This window comes from Muscardinus avellanarius (genome assembly GCF_963383645.1).
Source record: "Muscardinus avellanarius genome assembly, chromosome: 8".
NCBI lineage: Eukaryota > Metazoa > Chordata > Mammalia > Rodentia > Gliridae > Muscardinus > Muscardinus avellanarius.
Genome location: NC_137794.1, coordinates 97,247,329 through 97,265,801, shown reverse-complemented (window position 1 = coordinate 97,265,801; position 18,473 = coordinate 97,247,329). Strand labels below are relative to the sequence as shown.

The 18,473-nt window shown below is 38.3% G+C and overlaps 1 protein-coding gene across 1 annotated transcript in view; it reads right to left on the bottom strand.

The window, feature by feature from the left end:
* Positions 1 to 10,939: 10,939 nt before the first annotated feature.
* UTRN (utrophin) overlaps positions 10,940 to 18,473 on the bottom strand; it is a gene marked incomplete at both ends in the record, with an annotated part of 491,377 nt that continues 483,843 nt past the window's right edge. The window contains one exon of the mRNA XM_080700143.1: positions 10,940 to 11,064. Within this exon, the coding sequence (XP_080556269.1) occupies positions 10,940 to 11,064 (125 nt within the window). The remainder of the gene's footprint in view (positions 11,065 to 18,473) is intronic.

Genomic DNA, 18,473 nt, shown 5'->3' with positions numbered 1-18,473 from the left:
CTATAAAAACACTTGCAACTTTAATTGGCTCAAATAACAGGGATTTTTCCAGCCTTGGTTTCTTCAGTTCCTACAATCTTCAGTGCCCAAAATATTTAGAAGGAGTTTGGTGATGCAGCTGAATTCTTCCTAACAGTGGACGGCTCTCACACTTGAGCTTGTATTGGAATCACCTGTAAAGCTCATTAAAGCAAAATCGCTGGGCCCGATCCCAAAGTTTCTGAGTTGGCAGATCTGGAGTGGAGCCCGGGGATTTGTAGTTCTAACAAGTTTTCAGGTGATGTTGACAGTAAAGGTCCAAGAATAACACATTGAGAACTGATATCTGAAGGTGAGCTTGATCATTTTGCAGGCAAAAAAATAGAATATAAGTCTATCTGATACCTCAAGTTCATGCTCTCCGCCACCTTTCGACAGCTTGCAGAAGATCCAGAGGCAGAGGTCACCCCAAGCTTGTCAGACTGTGGGAGAGACTAGGGTATGCCACCCCAAATATGCCTCTTTAGCACAGGGTTACTTAGAACTATTTTCAGAAACAGAAAATACAGGAGACTATTTGAAAACAAAATCAACTATCCTTTCATAAGAGAAATTTACATTTATAAATGAAGTCTCCATTTGTAAGACTGTCTTCTTTTCTGTACTAGGCAAGGAAGTATTACTCTAAATTACAAGCGACTATCATTAATTAAGAAGGCATTGACTTAAGGCTGTATAATAAATCTTATTTTTGTTTACAGTACTTTTATGGTCACCTTCCCAAAACTTCTCTGCCTCACACCCTTCTTCCTTTGTTTAGTTAAAGATGGAATGTAAGCCCAAGGTCTAGCTACCTCTTGCTTCTCCATTATGTATGAGATAATATGTTAACAAACCTCAGGTTCTTTTTTTCTTGTTAATCTGCCTTTTGTAACTGAGGATCCAGCTGATAACTGCTGGGTAGAAGAAAAGACTTTTCTTTCCCACTTTTTGTCAATAGTCTTCATCTAGTAATAGGACTTATGGCAGCAAAAAATGAAAATGGAAAATGGCGCTTTTAACAGTCCTCCAATATCTCACATGACATTTTGAAATAAGTCTTGGAACCAAAATTGAATCAAATTCAGGATAAATTGATGGCTTCACAGAAAAAATAACAACAGCAAAGATTTTCCCAAACCATCTAGGTGCTCACAGTGCAGTCATCTGATATGGGAGAAGGGACTCTTAATGAAGATATGGAGAGTTATGGTAAGCAGAGTAAATGATCAATAAAGGTGCCCCAAGAGGAAAGCAAGCGCTCAGTTTCCTGTTTTACTCTTAAATTCTCAAGAACTTCTTCTAAATATTCAAAGGAACTCTTAAAATTTCTTTAATACAACTGTCAAACTGAATCTCTGCTTGTTATAAAACCTCACTTTTGGAGTATAAAACCATTCAGATAGTGGGTATTTCTAATAATGGGTAGACATTTTTTGTGTCCCAGTCAATAATGGTCATAATTGAATCTTCAACCAAGACACTTTTTTTTTTCCTTAGTGAACTTGTATACCTGATCACTTCATAGGGAGTTTGTTCACTGTGCAAACTGAATTGACAGATTAGACATTCTCTTCATGGTAACTTTCTGGAAACCCTGAAGGCCTTCTTATTCATTACTATGGCATAGTTAATAGGATATTGACTTACCAGGGCCTATCTCAATTGTGTATACATTGCAGATCTCAAAGAGGCACCAGACTTCTGTGAGCAAATATTCTACCGATGTAGGCTGCATGGGGGGGGGGGGGGCTGAGTACATCAAAGTTAAGATTGCTCTATCTAAAATTCAACTCACACTTGCACAGTAACCTCTTAGCCAGATGTTAGAAGGGAACTATAACCAGTAGTCAAAAGCCTAACAAAGAAAGAGCTCATGGTAATTTGTAACATTTCTATTAAATACTCTAAATAATTCCTATTAGAAACCAAAGGATAGGGTAAATATATTTTCAAGACATCAAAATACGTATTCCTTGCTTCTGTGTAGTACCAAGTTTAAATACTACTTCCTTTCAGGCGGCTCCTGAGACTTCAACTTTCTAATAGTAAGTCTATGGTCTGCTTGTTTAATGTCCTTTTGGGTCAAAATAATCAGTATTTGTTCACTTTCTTCTGGAAAAAAAATCAACAGTATACTTAAATGTTATATCCAAAGGGATTATTTCGGCAATCTCCTACGTTTCACAAGTCTTCAGCCATTCCTCGTGAACCTGAAATTTCCCTGTAATTCTATTCTTATCCAATGTGTAGGTGACCTTTTCTTGTGTTTTTATGACAAGGTTAGTTCCAAGATTGATTTCATCTATTTGCTTACTATTTTAGCTCAGAAAGGACAGAAGGTTTCCAAAGAGAACTTAACAATTTTTGTCAAAGTTCATTACTTAAAACATGATGTGTCACTAGGAGATGAATTTTTCTCTTAACAGACTTGGCCTTTCCAGACTTTCCCAGATCAGTAACTTAGAGAGAGTTATGAGGATTCAGCAATTAGAGCTGTCCACAATAAGATAGAACATTAGAAATCTAAAACCCCTTATCACGCCGGGCTTGGTGGTGCACGCTTGTAATCCCCGCGCTTGGGAGGCAGAGACAGGAAGATCGCGCAGGTTCGAAGCCAGCCGTGCGCGCTGGCTTAGGAGACCCTGTTTCCAAATTTAAAAAATGTAAAAATAGGTCTGGGAGTGTAGCCCGGAGGTAGAAGGGCTTCCAGGAACCCCAGTACCACCAAAAAATAAAAAGTAAAAATAAATAAATAAATAAAACCCCTTAATCAAATCATGCCTAGAAGAGGTGGTTCTTACCTCTACTAATACAACATTCAGGGACCTTTCCTGGCAGGTTTTGTACCAGAACTTTCACAGAAAGTTTCTGCAAAACCTCCTGCCCCAGCCTCCCAGGTCTCTGCAAAAGGAGCTTTGGAGAAAGAGAGAGAAAGAACAATGACACCTATTATTTCATTGCATGACAGTCACATTCTAATTGGATAGTATCTTGATGAGTTGTAACAAAGCCCAGAAATTCCTGTTATTAAGCAAATTAAAAAAATAGAATTCAGGAAATAGTTTTTAGATGCCCCAGTCATTCCTAGCTCTATTATTTTTGTAACTCATCTATGATTTAGTGGTGCCTGCTATGAACGGCCCATCTAGAAGACATGGCTTGGCTTTTAGAAATATAATTTTATTAACTATAAATATTTTCTGAACTAAGTACAAGGCTGAAGGACAACATTTTTGATCCTTTTTCTTGCCCTAGCTTAACTTTTAATGATAAGAATGTAGATGTTGTCTTGTTTGCCCTCCTTTTTAAAATCTTGAATTAATATTGATAACTATCATTTTTATAGGCTTTATGGGTAACTACCTACATACATTTGCAAATTTAAAAGATAGAACATAAATTCAGCATCCAAAATGTACACTGCAAGATGTTAATAAGTAAGATACAAAGGGGTTTTGCCAATAAATGTGTTAGAGATACAATAATATGCATTCAGGCAGATTCCCTCTCCTCAGATTCCTCAAAGCTTTTACATGTTCATGTGTATTATTAATCTCCAAAGGGCACCAGAACATTTCAAAATGGCTTAACCAGCAAAGCCCTTCTTTGGTCATGTACTGACACATCACTGCGTTTTTTAGTGATGAATGTGATGTCTCAGTACTCTTACATCATCAATAAACACAGTGAGACATCAGAGTTACCATTTGGAGGTGGTGAACTCTAGAGTTTTTCTTGATCTGTATCCCTACGTTTAGAAACACATTGTGTGGGGATATAGCGTGTGCTTTAGCTTCTTATAAGGGACATGTTAACACCACTTCCAGCTCCCATGACCATTACTGCAAGCACTTATCATCAGCTTATCTGCTAGATTAGGAACTTCACAAGATGAGGACTGTCCCTGTTTTGGCAACTCGAACAGTGTATCACACACTGTAGGCACTCAAGTATTTTGTTTTTAGAAAAGTAATGCTGCTAAATTTTAAATCAAGACAGAATCTTGATCCATGCGTAACATCCTCCAGTGAATCATAAGATACCGTACCTTATAAGGTATCTATTGTCACTGATATTTTGCAGATATTGCGTCCGGCATACACTTTGTTTTGTGCTGAGAAGCGTTTTAGATGTTCTCTACAATATGGACGTATTTGATGGGGGTAGAGGTGGATGAGAACAGGGTATGTGAAGATCACGTGGAACGGGGATGAATAGACATCATGAGCAACGTGTGCATGCATGTGGCTGTCCACAGTTGCCCACGGGGTAACATAGCTCATGAGACTCAGCTCATAGTGAGCGATACTGTTCTGGATTTTGATAAGCTTATGAGCCAGATTGTCACTAGAATAATGTTCTTCCTAAAAGTTACAAAAGTGTTTTATTTAACTTTTCTAAATTAAATTTTTAAAAAGATAAAAGTAATTTGGAGTAAAGATTTAAAAATCAGTATTTTGATATTTCTGAAAAATATGGTCTTAACAACACAATGTCAGAAATTAATTGCAGTAATACTCTCTAGCAACCTGGGAACTCTTTCCATTTGATTACTCTGATGGCTAATCCTGTGTATCAACTTGACTGGGTTAAGGAATACCCACATAGCTGGTAAATTATTATTTTTTTAGACTGTTGGTGAGGTAGCATCTGAATTGATGGACTGATGATGACCTTTACACATGTGGATAAGCATTAACAAATCCAGGGACAGAAGAAATAGAATAAAAAAGAGAAGGAAGGACAACTTGGTCTTTCTGCTTGAGTTGGGAAATCCCTCTTCCTCTGCCTGAGGATATTGTTGCTTCTGATTTGGGGCCTTCGGACTGGAACTTGGGCCATTCACTCCCTTGGTTCTCAGGCCTTTGGGTTCTGATTGATGCTATGCCACTGGTCTTCAGTGTACACATAGCAGATGGTGGGATTTCTCAGCCGCTTTAGTTGTGTAGCCAATCTTTCATAATCAATCTTTTTCTACATATTTCTCTCTGTATATACTTTTAGTTGTTTCTCAGAGAACCCTGACTAATGCGATTACAAATTCAGTATTTGTGACATTTGAACTGAGGACAGAGCTAGGCTGAAGGAAAACTGCCAGTTCATTTCTGCTTACCCACATCCAAAATTCAAAATACTACCAACAATTAAGCTCTCTGTAAAAAAAATATCTGAAACCAAGAATGTGTGTCGACTGTAAAGACTCAAGAATGTCACAATTCCAAAATGAGAGATCAAGAACATAACTGTAGTTGGGCGTGGTGCCGCACACTTGTAATCCCCACGCTTGGGAGGCAGAGACAGGAAGATCACGCAGGTTCGAAGCCAGCCGTGCACGCTGGCTTAGGAGACCCTGTTTCCAAATAAAAATGTAAAAATAGGTCTGGGAGTGTAGCCCGGAGGTAGAAGGGCTTCCAGGAACCCCAGTACCACCAAAAATAAATAAATAAATAAATAAAATAAAATAATAAATAAATAAAAGAACACAACTCTAGGTTTATGCAAAGTACAAATAAACTGTATGTTTCTAAAGAAATACTTGGGAGGATCTCAGCGTCACATGTCACGTGTGCCCTCCTCATTGGTCAAAGTAGAAAGCTTCCTATATTGTGTTATTCCAGCTAAAAATTATTAAGAATTCAGTCTGAATAAATTATCTACCAAGTTTAGAATAGCCCCTTTATTTTTCATCTAGATTTTCTGTTTTTTCTTTATTTCTGCTTTTCCTTTCCAAATTTACTTTAGTCCTAAGGTCTTTTTCTGTAAAGATTTTGGGTACAGACATGCCAAGTTTCCCTATTTTTTTTTTCTGAAGTTGGATTGTTAGTCTAGGGCTAAGAGAATCATATTCTTTATCTTTGTTTTTTTAAAAAGGTCTTATAAGCCGGGCGTGGTGGTACATGCTTGTAATCCCAGCATTTGGGAGGATGAGACCAGAGGATTGTGGTTCGTGGACAGCCTCAGCTACTTAGTGAAGCCCTCTGCAACTTAGTGAGACCCTGTTTCAAAATAAAGAATAAAAATTAGGGCAGGAGGTATAGCTCGGAGGTAGAATGCTCCTGGGTTCCATCCCCAGACCTGCCAAAAAAAAAAAAAAAAAAGTCTTAAAAAGATGCTTCCTTTCAGCTGAGCATGGTGGTGCATGCCTGCAATGTTAGTACTTGGGAGGCTGAAACAGGAGAATTGCAGGTTCAAGACCAGCCTCAGCAATTTAGGGAGGCTCTCCACAACTTAATGATACCCTGTTTCAAAATAAAAATAAATAAAATAGGGCTGTGGGTATGGTTCAAAGGTAGAATGTCCCTGGGTTTAGTTCCTAGTAATGCACACACACACACACACACACACACACACACACACACACACACTTCCTTTCCATGTCACTGAGGTGGTGAACAGGATGCCTAAAGAAATGGATACTTTGGTAATTCTGGCCAAATCCTTTATTTGTCTAAAAGTTTATATTTATTTATTTATTTATTTATTTATTCATTCATTTATTTAGCAGGTCTGGGGGTGGAACCCAGGCGCATTCTACCTCCAAGCTACACCCCCTGCCCTACTTTTTATTATTGTTTATTTTGAAACTGGGTCTCACTGAGTTGCAAAGGGCCTCACTAAGTAGTTGAGGTTGTCTGCAAACCGTGATCCTCCAGTCTCAGCCTCCCAAAAGCTGGGATTACAAGCGTGCGCCACCACGCCTGGCTTTCTAAAAGTTTATTTTGTTTTGACTGGCTTTGCAGTTACTCTCACTTAAAGAGATGGACTCTACTCTTCATACCTAGCCTTGTAATTTTCTTTGACCAAGAAAATTTGGCTAAAGTGGTAAAATGCCCCTTCTTGGCAAAGGCTTCCATGTGCATGCCCACATTTCTGCTATCACATGAGAACATATCCAGGTTAGCCTATGTATTACTCAGCGTTTTGTTGCTGTGACCAAAATACCCAACAAGAGTAACATAGAGGAGGGAAGATCTTTTGGCTTATGTTTTCAGAGGTTCAGTCCATGGTCAGCTGGCTCCAAGGCAGGAACATCATGGGGGGAGGGTGTGGTGGAAAAAGCTGCTAATTCATGAGAGCCAGAAGCAGAGAGTGAAAGGAAGGTATCAGGGACAAATAGAGTCCCCATCTGCCACACCCTCAGTGACCCACATCCTCCAGCCATGCCTGCTTGCCTGCAGTTACCAGCAAGTCCATTTAAATGACCCCATCAATGGATTTACCCACTGAAGAGGCTAGAGCCATGATTTAATAATTTCACCTCTGAGCATTTCTACCTTGCCCCATGAGCATTTCTGGTGAATCATACCAGCCTGCTAGTACATTAAAGTATGTTGCTGAGTTTCCTCAGTCACCTGAATCTAACCATCATCACGGCCGGTCAGCCCCTAGACAAGAGACCAAACCAGCCACCAGGTGACCCAAAACTCATCACAGGTGTGAGCAGGTATCACAGGAGTCCTTCCTGCGTTAGCAGAACCCCATTCTCCCCGAGCTAAATCAATGCCTGTGATTGATGTTTTATGGCTGCCATGTGGCATTACAGTCATGATAGATAACTGATGTCACAGGTATTGGACATACAGTGATTGTGGCAGTCCTCTGGCCTCCACAGCCAGCTCAGTCTGGCACAGGTCACTGAAGTTTTGGCCCCTACTTACAGGTTTAAGTAGTAGTGTTAGCGGGACTTTATTGTATTTTCACTGAACTCTCAACTAATGAAATTAGAAAGGTCTCTGGAAGAGTCGGTTTAAAAAAGTATGAATGAGCTGGGTGTGGTGGTGCATGCTTGCAATTCCAGTATTTGGGATGCTGAGACAGGAAGATTTGGGTTCGCAGCCAACCTCAGCTACTTAGTGAAACCCTCCCCAGCTTAGTGAGACTGTTTCAAAATAAAGAATAAAAAATTGGGCTGGGGATGTAGGGCAGAGGTATATGCCCCTGGGTTCAATCTTCAGTATTGAAAAAAAAAGTATGAATGTGTTTGCAGGGATATCCAAGAGTAAACTATATTCATATATAAAAGTCATTCCAAGGATGTATGACAAGCCGAAGGCTTAGCATTAAAACAAAACATTTTCATTTGTTCTTCCTTTTTTAACTACCTATCAGTAAGTTACTGAGTCAATTGTTTCCTTAGTAATTCTTAATGTGAATATTACTTTGTGGTAGACAAGATGTTTATTAGTTCCTCCGAATGTATCATTTCTCTATTTTAACAAATCATATTTGGGGATTTTATATTTCATAAAGAGCTTTTGATTTTAGAATCCAGTAATAGCCATTGGTATGCTGGTGCACACCTGAAATCCCAGTACTTGGGAGCCTGAGACAGAAGGATCACAGGTTCAAGGACAGTCTCAGCAAGTAGTAAGACTCTCATCAACCTAGTGAGACCCTGTTTCAAAAATAAAATAGGGCTGGGGGTGTAGCCTTGAGATAGAATGTTTCTAGGTTTGATCCCTAATACCAAATACAATAATACCCCAAAAAAAGAAGAATCAAGAAATAGGACTTTTGACAATGTTTTTCTATTAGATGGATTCAGAAATTGATTAAACCTGCTACCAGAGCTGTTAAAACTCAGTGAATGGATTAGAAAACCCAAAAAACTCAAAATAGCCTAAGGCTAAAAGTGAATCTAAGAGAATAACCAACTAAATGTTAATAACATCTAGCTAAAAAAAGGCTCAATAGGATTTATGGACATATTTATTACAGTCAACATTATTTTCCTTATCAATAGCTTTTGATCTATAAAGGAAATTGAGAATTATAGAATTGTATGTGTAAGTAAGAGGAAAGAAAGAGAGATAATGAGAATAAAGGGAGGCTGGGCCAATGTGGATGAGGAAAACTGCCAGAGATTCACAGACTTGTCAGGGCATTGGCTTTCTCTATGGTTTCTTTTCACCAACGTATATTCAAAGGTCAGAGTCTATCAGTGAACACAGATGAAGAATATCAAAGTCCTTTTGTGTTAAAATTACTTTTATTCAGGATGAAAAATACAACATATAACCAGATTAGATGATACTCTAGATTAGTTCTTTACCACACATTCAAAAGAATGATATACTTATTTTCCATTGCTGTTACTGAAATATATTTCTTTTTATTATTACGTAGGTTACAATGTAGTGTTTTACATAGCTTTTTCTGTAATAGCAGATAGAGAACATTTTGCATACAAATACAGGCAAAAAAATTTATACATGACTTCTCAAAGTAAGAACAAGGAAGACACCAAATCTACAACTCGGAGTTCTGAGTAAGGGAGATTTCTGTTGTTGTTGTTGTTGTTGTTGTTGTTTCCGTTAAATAGGTGCTTTCTTGGGATAATATGGCCTGATAAATGCTCTGAACTTTGCAGATGGCAGCGGCATAAAGCTATTTCCAAACACGATGAAGGAAGATGGATCTGAGGTAGAAAGGTGGTCATGGCTTTCCTCTTATATAAAACAATTTTCTTCTTCTCAAAATATCTATGCTGCAAATAGACACCCTTGCCCCCCAACCCACCCAACCTATTCCAAAAGAACAGCAATTTCTAACTTTAAGCTTCCCTCTGGCCAGATCCCAGTTAAAGAGAACCTAAAGTTAAAATGACCTGATGTTTTCAAAGCACATACGCTTGAATAAAAACACATTATTCTCACTTTTCTTTTTGGTTTCTCTACATTTGGTAATGTGACATGTTTACTATGAACCAATTAAATGCTGAAAACAAAACAAGACAAAAAAACTGGAACCAAATACCTAATTGAATGTACTCAAAGGCAGAGGAGGGATATGGCCATTGAAGCACTGATTCCATTCTTTTGTGGAAGCAATGGCACAGGCTTTTGATAAACACCCTTCCCAAATGTACAGATCAAGTGAAAGGTAGGAGACATCTGTTCATTCACTCAACAGGTAAAACGAGACATGCACTAAATTTGTGTCTGCTTTCAGAAAGAGAACAATGAGGAATTTGAAAAATGATAAAGGACTTAAACATATGAAATACAGAACAATCTTCAAAGGACCAAAGGCAATGATGTGCTTTAGTCTCAGAATAAGTAATGGTCTGCTGTGTATTTAATGATAAAAATCAAGACCCCAAGACTAGGAAAAGTTGTAACAAGGCTCTGTGTGTGTGTGTGTGTGTGTGTGTGTGTGTGTGTGTGTGTGTGTTATCAAAATGAAACTATACTTAAGGGGAACCTTTGGTAAAATGATCTTTATAATTATAAATGTAGCCTTTGCTACCATATAGATTGGGGCATGAAATAAATAAAGAAATAAAGACCTACTTACATAAAGAAAGGAATAAAAAACAGGAAAGAAAAATTTCAATAGATATGCCATTTAGGTCCACAGGGTTTTGATTGTGGTATCCAAGTGGCACTAAAGAAGTAACTGTATGATGTCAAATGAAGTTAAAATATATACTTGGAGCTATTGCCTCATCCATATATAGAATACTTGATTGAAATCCACAAACTTATCAATTTGGCCAAATCATGAAACGAATACACAGAATCTATTTGGTCATGTGGCTGATGAATTATAAATAACCAAAACATAATGGTAAAAGAGTAAAGACGTAAGTGAAGTTATTGTACAAGGTTAATATGAGCAGCAGAAGGAATGTAAAACCATCAAGCGGTCTTCTAATTCTTATGCAATTTTTGTCGCGGGTATTAAAAAGAAAGCCCCACATTAGAAATCCCCCACCCACTTTCCCAATGCTGTATACATTATACAAATCAGCCACAAATGTATGAACCATTTCCAAATACCTCTCTGTTCATTCATATACAGTTGCATAGAAAGGGAAGAAGAAAACAATAATATATGGTTATTATAAAAACAAAATATCCTTTTCTCTTTGGAATAGTCAGTGTTTTACTCCCTCAGTAGAACAAACAGTCAGCGCTCAACAGCACGTGTCGAAGAGCCATGGAGCTTCTGGATAAATGGAGCTTGGAATTGGCATTTGCAGAAAAGGGCAATACTGTACGTCAGGAAATGTTGGTTGGCTAGACGGAGACTTCACATTGCCTATGGGAAGAGATAAGAGCACTGTCAGGACATTTGCATTAAGTGAGCCAGATAGCAGAGACATGTCAACACTTCAAGCTTCTTTCAGAACTGGTGGAACCTTATTTTGCTGTGGTCATAGGGCATCCTGAACTCCCACGTGACTTTTTTCCCGGGATGAGATCCTTCCTTTCCATCTTGAAGTCACCTAGTTTGCTTTTGATGACTGCCACCAATACAGCAGGATGTGTGAATGTCTTTTCTCTTGCCCAGGCTGGAAACCAAGTTAAAATTTAGAAGACTTGGCTTCTTCCTGCTGGAGGTACCAATGATGAGTGACTTGGGCAATTTTACCAGCTTTCTATACCATGAAAGGACTCCTGTAGAGGAGACACCCTGACAACTACAGCCTCTCTGATCAAGATGGGGACTAGAGAGGAGAAAGACAAGACAGGCATCATAATCCAAGAATGTGTAGTTGTTCATAAAACTTACACTATCCCAGTCAGAGGATATAAATCCAGGCCACATTCAAGGGAGTGGTATCAATTTTCGTAAAAAGAGATCAAATAGATGGTCATTTAAGAGTATTTGAAGGTATCTCAACAATACCTTATGCAGTTCTACTGTGGGGTGGTCAGTGTCAACCACAGTAACTTCAAAGTATTTGGGAAAAGAAAAAAAGATCAGTTCTATGAGGAAATGAATATGCTGTTATAAATTAATACCGATAATTAAAGCCTTCATGGCAACTCATGTTGAAAATAAGGGCCAAAGAATTTTAAAGTTATTTTTATTTATTCTATTATTCCTGGGAATTGGATATGTCTGTTAAGTAAGTGTACAACAGCTCTCATTTCAGGTGTTAGAATTCTAAAAGTTTAAGACTTTGCAATGTAGCTATTAGCACAAATATACAGGTGAACACATATACTTTTTCTGAATTTCTATCTGACTCAAGAGATGGAAAGCAGGAAGGGGAATGAAAAATAGGGAAAATAAAGAAAAAGCATGAGGAGGAAAAGAAGGTAGGAGGAAGGCTTCCTGTGAGGAGTCAGACATTTGCTCTGTCCACTGGCTCCATTGCAAGGAATAATCTAGTTCTTTTCTTTTCTTCTTCTTTTTTTTTTTCCAGTACTGGGAATAGAACACAGGGGTATTCTACCTCCGAGCTACACCTCCAGCCTTATTTTTATTCTTTAACTTGAAACAGGGTCTCACTGAGTCGCAAAGGGCCTCATTAAGAAGCTGAGGCTGTCCATGAACCACAATCCTCTGGTCTCAGCCTCCCAAATGCTGAGATTACAAGCCATTCTAGTTCTTTTTAAACCCAATTTCTTCAAATCTAGGAACAAGCAAGAGAAGGTCTCTAAGATCATTTTCTGCTTAAAATGCTGAACAGAATTTTGTACTATAAAGTAGTGAGGATTTAAAAGAAAATTCTTTCTCTTCTTCCTGGCCTCTATCACTAACAGCCTTACCACCACTCTGGGGCCATCAGGACCAAATTCTTCACAGCTCCAGATTCCTGGTCTTTCTTTTCGTCCTGGAACCCTGTTCTATATAGAGATCTGCACACTCATGTGTCTCCATGCCCTACCCTCCTAGTTCTTGGAACCCTTCCGCCATGTCCTCGGGAACACATGGTCCATTATCCAGTAAAACCCACATCCTCCAACTCTTCTCTGGAAGCTCCTTCCCTGCTTGCCCTCATCAATTTCTGGCCCATAAAAATGACACATAACTTCCTCCCATGCTCCCCACACACTTCTGAGTGTCTTCTGAGGCCTCGCCAGGGCCTCTCAGGGGATACTTCTTTCTCTTCATCCTGAAAATGCCCATTTGAGCCTCATGTCTGAAGACTGTGTCTACCCATTGTGTAGTCCCTCCTGACCCTGGAGTCACATCCTCTCACTCCTAGAAGAAGAAATGGCTCAATGTCACCTGCTGTGAAGACATTTTTAAGTCTTAGTGATTTGAGCATCCACAGAGATGACTCTAACTCTCTGGCATCTCAGTTCTTTGAGCTGCTCTTCTTCAGTGATCCTGTCTGGTGCCCTTCTTTGTCCTTCACTCAAAGACATAAAAGGTCCAAATGGAGACTATTATCAATACATGGGACTCCTTCAGTATTTCAATGTCAATCAGCCCACCTCTGACATTTTAGCTTACTTCTCTAGGATGGCAACTTCATCCATCCTTTGATGGATGAAGCCTTACTTCCTTTCTTCTTCTTTTTTCTCTTTTTCCTTCTGTCTCTTACACTTGACTTGCCTTCACTCCTCTCACCACTGAGTTGAAGCTTCTGGTTCAGTCATTTTATAGTTACTCCTTTGCTTCTTCCCTTAAATGGTCTTACTTGGCTCAACCACAACTTCAGCTTTGTTAAACTGTCCAATGCGACACTCGGCCAGCTCTGATGCCTGTGTTTGTGAACCAGAATGTGGCTGAAGGTCCACACAACCCTGCACGCTGACCTCCCACTAAATCCATGACTGGCACATTAATGGTTGCCCTGTTATACTGCTTGCTCGTCACTCTAATTCTAGGGGCACCTGCTTCCTTGTTCCCCAAACATATTTTCCAGTCTGTCTTCACACCTCTGACACCTTCCCCCAGTCTCACTTTCTGCTAAAGTCCAGCTTCCAGTTCCCTGGAAAGCAACAAGAAGACACCCACGGCTCCCGCTGTTGCAGCAGCAGTCTGTGCCACATACCCTAGTCTTCCAGCTAAGATCTCAACTTCTCCTGCCCACAAGGAAATCAGAAGCTTCTCTGTTTCACAAAGAATAATAAACAAGTGTATGGAAGAAAATGTCCCCAAAGATTTACTGTGGCCCTGTGGTACATTACTACTCCCGATAAGGAAAATATTGAAAGGTGTAAGGCAAGTGCTGTCAATGGATCTCAACAAAGTTTTAAATGAAGAATTCAAACTCTCCCCACCCAAAAGTAACAACTTCATACATTTGTTGTGATAGCAGTCACATTTTAAAAGTCAATGTTCTCTGCTAAGTAGACATGGGAGACAAGCGGTCTGCAAATTCTACCCAGGCTGACTTTATGTGGTATTTAATATGACCCTATAACACAGAGGATCCAATACCTGGTATTTTTTGAAATCTGGAAGAATCTGGCTTGGAAGCCCCTCCATGGCCCCCTCCATATTGACAAACTGTGGTATGAAATCAACTAACATTTAAATGTCAAGCAAGTTTATGCATTTACGTGGAAAATAAAGTGGAATAAAATCAGTGGTAGCTGTTAATCTGCTTGCTCTGGGTTAAGATCAGAAAAACTGAGCCAATTAAGTCATTAACTCTTACCTGTGGCCGGCTGGGGACATTTGCTGCAAAAGAAAACAAAAGAAATCAGTTGAAGGCCCCACTGCTGCCCTGTTGCTTCCAGCTGTCAGGCATGCAAATGTATGGAGTAGGCAGCAGCTTAGCTATTCTACACATGGGTGCTAACAGGAAAATAGGAAACAGGCTCTCCCCACCCCGCACCCCAAGAGCTTTAACAAGGGCTAGTTCCTACTTCTTCTCACATGATTTAATATTTAAAATCTTACCAAATTTATGCAAAACATTTTAGTTCTCACAAATAAACAGCAAAGCATACAGTGTGCACTTGGTTTTGCAAGAAAACTCTCACTTTCCTCCCTAAATTATGCCATGCATGTGGCTTGTGGATCAGAACAGGCAAATTCTATTTTGCGGAAGAGTATCAATTCTTACCAAAGGACCATCAGGGTTAATGACTCTGATTTCTGCCATCCTCGGCCCACACTTGCCCAGAAGTTAGGAGGAAGATGGGGACTATATTCTTGTGTCAAAGAGAGGACTGGCCTAACCTGGCCAAGCTCTAGACCCTTGGGCTTCTAGTAATGCTTTGGATGGGCCCAGCACAAAAGCGGTTAGAACAGGCCGTCTAATTCACATTTGCATCCAGGTAGTTCTGTTCCGTCCTTGTTCTGGAGACCACAACAGTTATGCTGATACAATGTGGTGGGCTTCCTGAGGGCAGCCACTACCAAATTCCTTCTTCAAGGTCTCAGAATTTTCACCCCCTTTCAATGAGCAATGCTACCCAACAAGGGGTAAAAAAGAGGTGCTTTGCTCCCCAGGAATGGCAACTTCTGCTATTGGTTAAATAAGAATTGTCCCTAATCATCTAGCATGTCCTACTCCTTCCATCTCACATTTTTCTATGCTGAAGGGGAAAACAGACATCAGTGAGTACCCGCTGGGAACCAGTAGCTCTGTGAGAAGAAAACAGATGAAGGGTGGCCTCCCTGTGACACCTGCACAGAAAGTGTGGGTTTAGGGGAAGGATCTGGCTCAAGTAAGTCAAATCCTAGCAGATTTGAAAGTCATATCAGAGAAAGCAGAGTAGACTTCTTCAAACAGAGTGGACTTCCATATGCATGAGAGCTATACCCCAGGGATAGCTGAGATGAATTACCACTAAGTACACGCTGCATTTACATACTCTTTAAAAAAAAGACAAAGTTATGCTTTTCTTGTAAGTAACAAATAAACAGCCAGACCCTCTACAGAAGCGTAATTCATGTTGCTCTAAACCAATACTTTCAACACTACAGCTTTTTAGCAAATAAAAGGCTGGAATGCCAGTACTTCCCTGGACAATTTTTACAAATATATTTTAGATGGAAATTAGGAAATGATGGCATTTGGGGTAGGCTTTTGAGTTTCTGATGAATGTCATTCAAGCTTAACAAATATGAGCAATTCACAGTGGAAACATGGGGTGACTTAACAATCATTTAAAAAGCATTTGTTGGCCTATCAGCAAAAATTACTCAGCTTCCTACCAGCATCCTGCACATTTAAAGGGCCTAAGTGAAAAATGACAAAATATTTTATACTAAAAAAGAAATGGCTCCGGCAGTCAGAAGACATTTGAGTACGTACATTGGTTAATTGGCAGCACAATTAAATTTACTTCATTAACTCTTTGCCAGGAAGAGATGGCAAATCCTGCCTTTCTGCTCTGAATCTCAATGCAATTTTAAAACGATTTTAAAAATAGATTTTTAATACTCAGATGTTATCAGGATCAACTGGGGTATTAATTCAAAAATGGAGCAATTCTAAAGAGTTACACGCAACACTATGTCGACATAGTTTTTAAAATGTCACGTTAAAGTAAGCAATTCACGCAATTAGGACTTATGAATACAGAGTTTCATTTGAGTTCCAAGATTGCCAGGAGTGGAAATTCATTTGTGGCCATGCTAATTTTGAATCCACAATGGATCAGAAGTCAAGATTAACATGCAGATCAATTCACTGGGCTGGTGACAAGCAATTTTTGAATTCTCATTAGTTTCAGGGGCTCAAGGGTCTAGCTTGGTATTGGGAGGGTGCCAATCCGATTTGTTTAGATAAATTCTCCCAAGATGGTCAGTGAGCTTTGGGAATTGTGAAGCCTTATTAAAATATTTGTTAGCTAAACAACTTAAAAGGAGCACTAGAGCAAATGAATTCTATCGAACCTTCTGAGTACTAAAATATGTGGGAAAACTTCAACAAATAAACCTTTCCAGTAGAAAATGTAATCATTCCTTCATTTGATTCAGAAACATGTATTGGGCACCAATTTGATGCCACATGGTGATTGATTCTGCATCATTTTTAAAAAGATTTAATAACTTTAGGCAAATTTAAAACTATATATCAATTTTATAAACCAGTGAATTAAGATTTTAAAAAAGAACCAAAGTTTTCCCTACCTTGGAGGTTTATAAAGGAAAATATGAATATAAATACCAGGAAGAACAAACTAAACCCAAACTAATAACACAGTTTTTAGAAGCCAAAAATAAATAAATAAATAAAAACTTTAAATTTCAAAAAATTCTACAATATAATTCTTCATTTCTTATATTAAAATTCTTCAGAATAAATTGAGACTAGTGTTTATTCACTAAAAATTAATTATAAATATTAAAGATATTTTAGGATGTTCAAACTTAAGGACATGGAGCCAGCTTTCTAATAAGAAATTGCAGGGCTCCATAAGCCACCCTCTACACACTGAGATTTACACACATGAAGGTGAGGGGGAGCCATGCAAGGGAGAGGGCATCTCCACTCTCAAGAAACACACCCATAAATAACTAATAATATTCCCAACCAATATGAATGTTATGCTTGCCTTTTAAAGGGGGATCAGAACAGAAGAGGAATTCATTTACCTTGTAAAATATATTTTTGTTTCATATTATAACTATTTTAGTTAAAATCTTTAAAAAATAAGACATATACTAATCTTACAAAGTCTGCATATGGAATGAACCTTTAGAAACTTGAGTAAGTGGTTTAGAAAATGAAACTTGTAAAAAAAAACCTCATGAGTTTGTAGCATAAAAATTTTACTATGAAGATTATACATTTTATATGCAGTGTATTTAAACATAATTCCCATCCTGGCTCTCACTGCCATCTGATTTTTAGATTTAAAATGTCCATCATGGCATTTACATAAAAATTTCTAAACAGGATTTACAATTTTTTTCTTTAATGTATTTAGGTGTACGCTGAACTAAAAAATAATATTCCTTTAGAAATCTTCCAAAATAAAATTCAACCTTGGATTATAATGAATTTGAAAGATTTAGTCTGTTCATCTATTATGGTGGTTACACAGCCTAGAAAATAAGAACAGTCTAACAGCATATAAGCATCAATTAAGCTCTATGAGACTCTACAGAGTCAAAAGTGTGTGTGTGTATGTGTGTGCACTCACACACATCCCTGAGAATGTGGATGTATTCATGTACACATACAGGCACACACATGGTTTTGGGGGAGCAAATGTGGAGTAGACATCCAGCAATAGAGTAAATGTGATTCTGTAAAGTGTGAGAAGCAGAATAGTGGAAGGAAAGATAAAAACCCAGGAAATGACAAACACACACACACACACACATATATGTGTGTGTGTGTGTGTGTGTGTGTGTGTGTGTGTGTGTGTATACATATATAAATATACACATATATAATATATACACATAACATATATAAACATAAATATATATATATTTATTTATTTATGGGCTTGTACAAACTATAGTTAGTCCCCTTTAGGCTAATACTCCAGAAAATTCAGAGAAGAGTATATTTTAAATAGTTGTTGTCTCATTCTGCTAACGATGTCATTTTTAAATTATAGAGTGGTGTGAAATGAAAGAAAAATTTCTAATGAAATCTGTATATCTTATCTATACTACTGGTAATTGATAATTACTTTTTCGTCATTTAGGATAGTATTTTCTAAGATGATAAAAAAAGATAAAATGAGTCTGGGCTTTATATAAACTGAAAAAAAATGTTAAGTTTAAGTGATTGCCTGGTTTTAAAATCAGTCTGAGAGCTTAGACCCGAAATTATAAATACTACTTTGAGA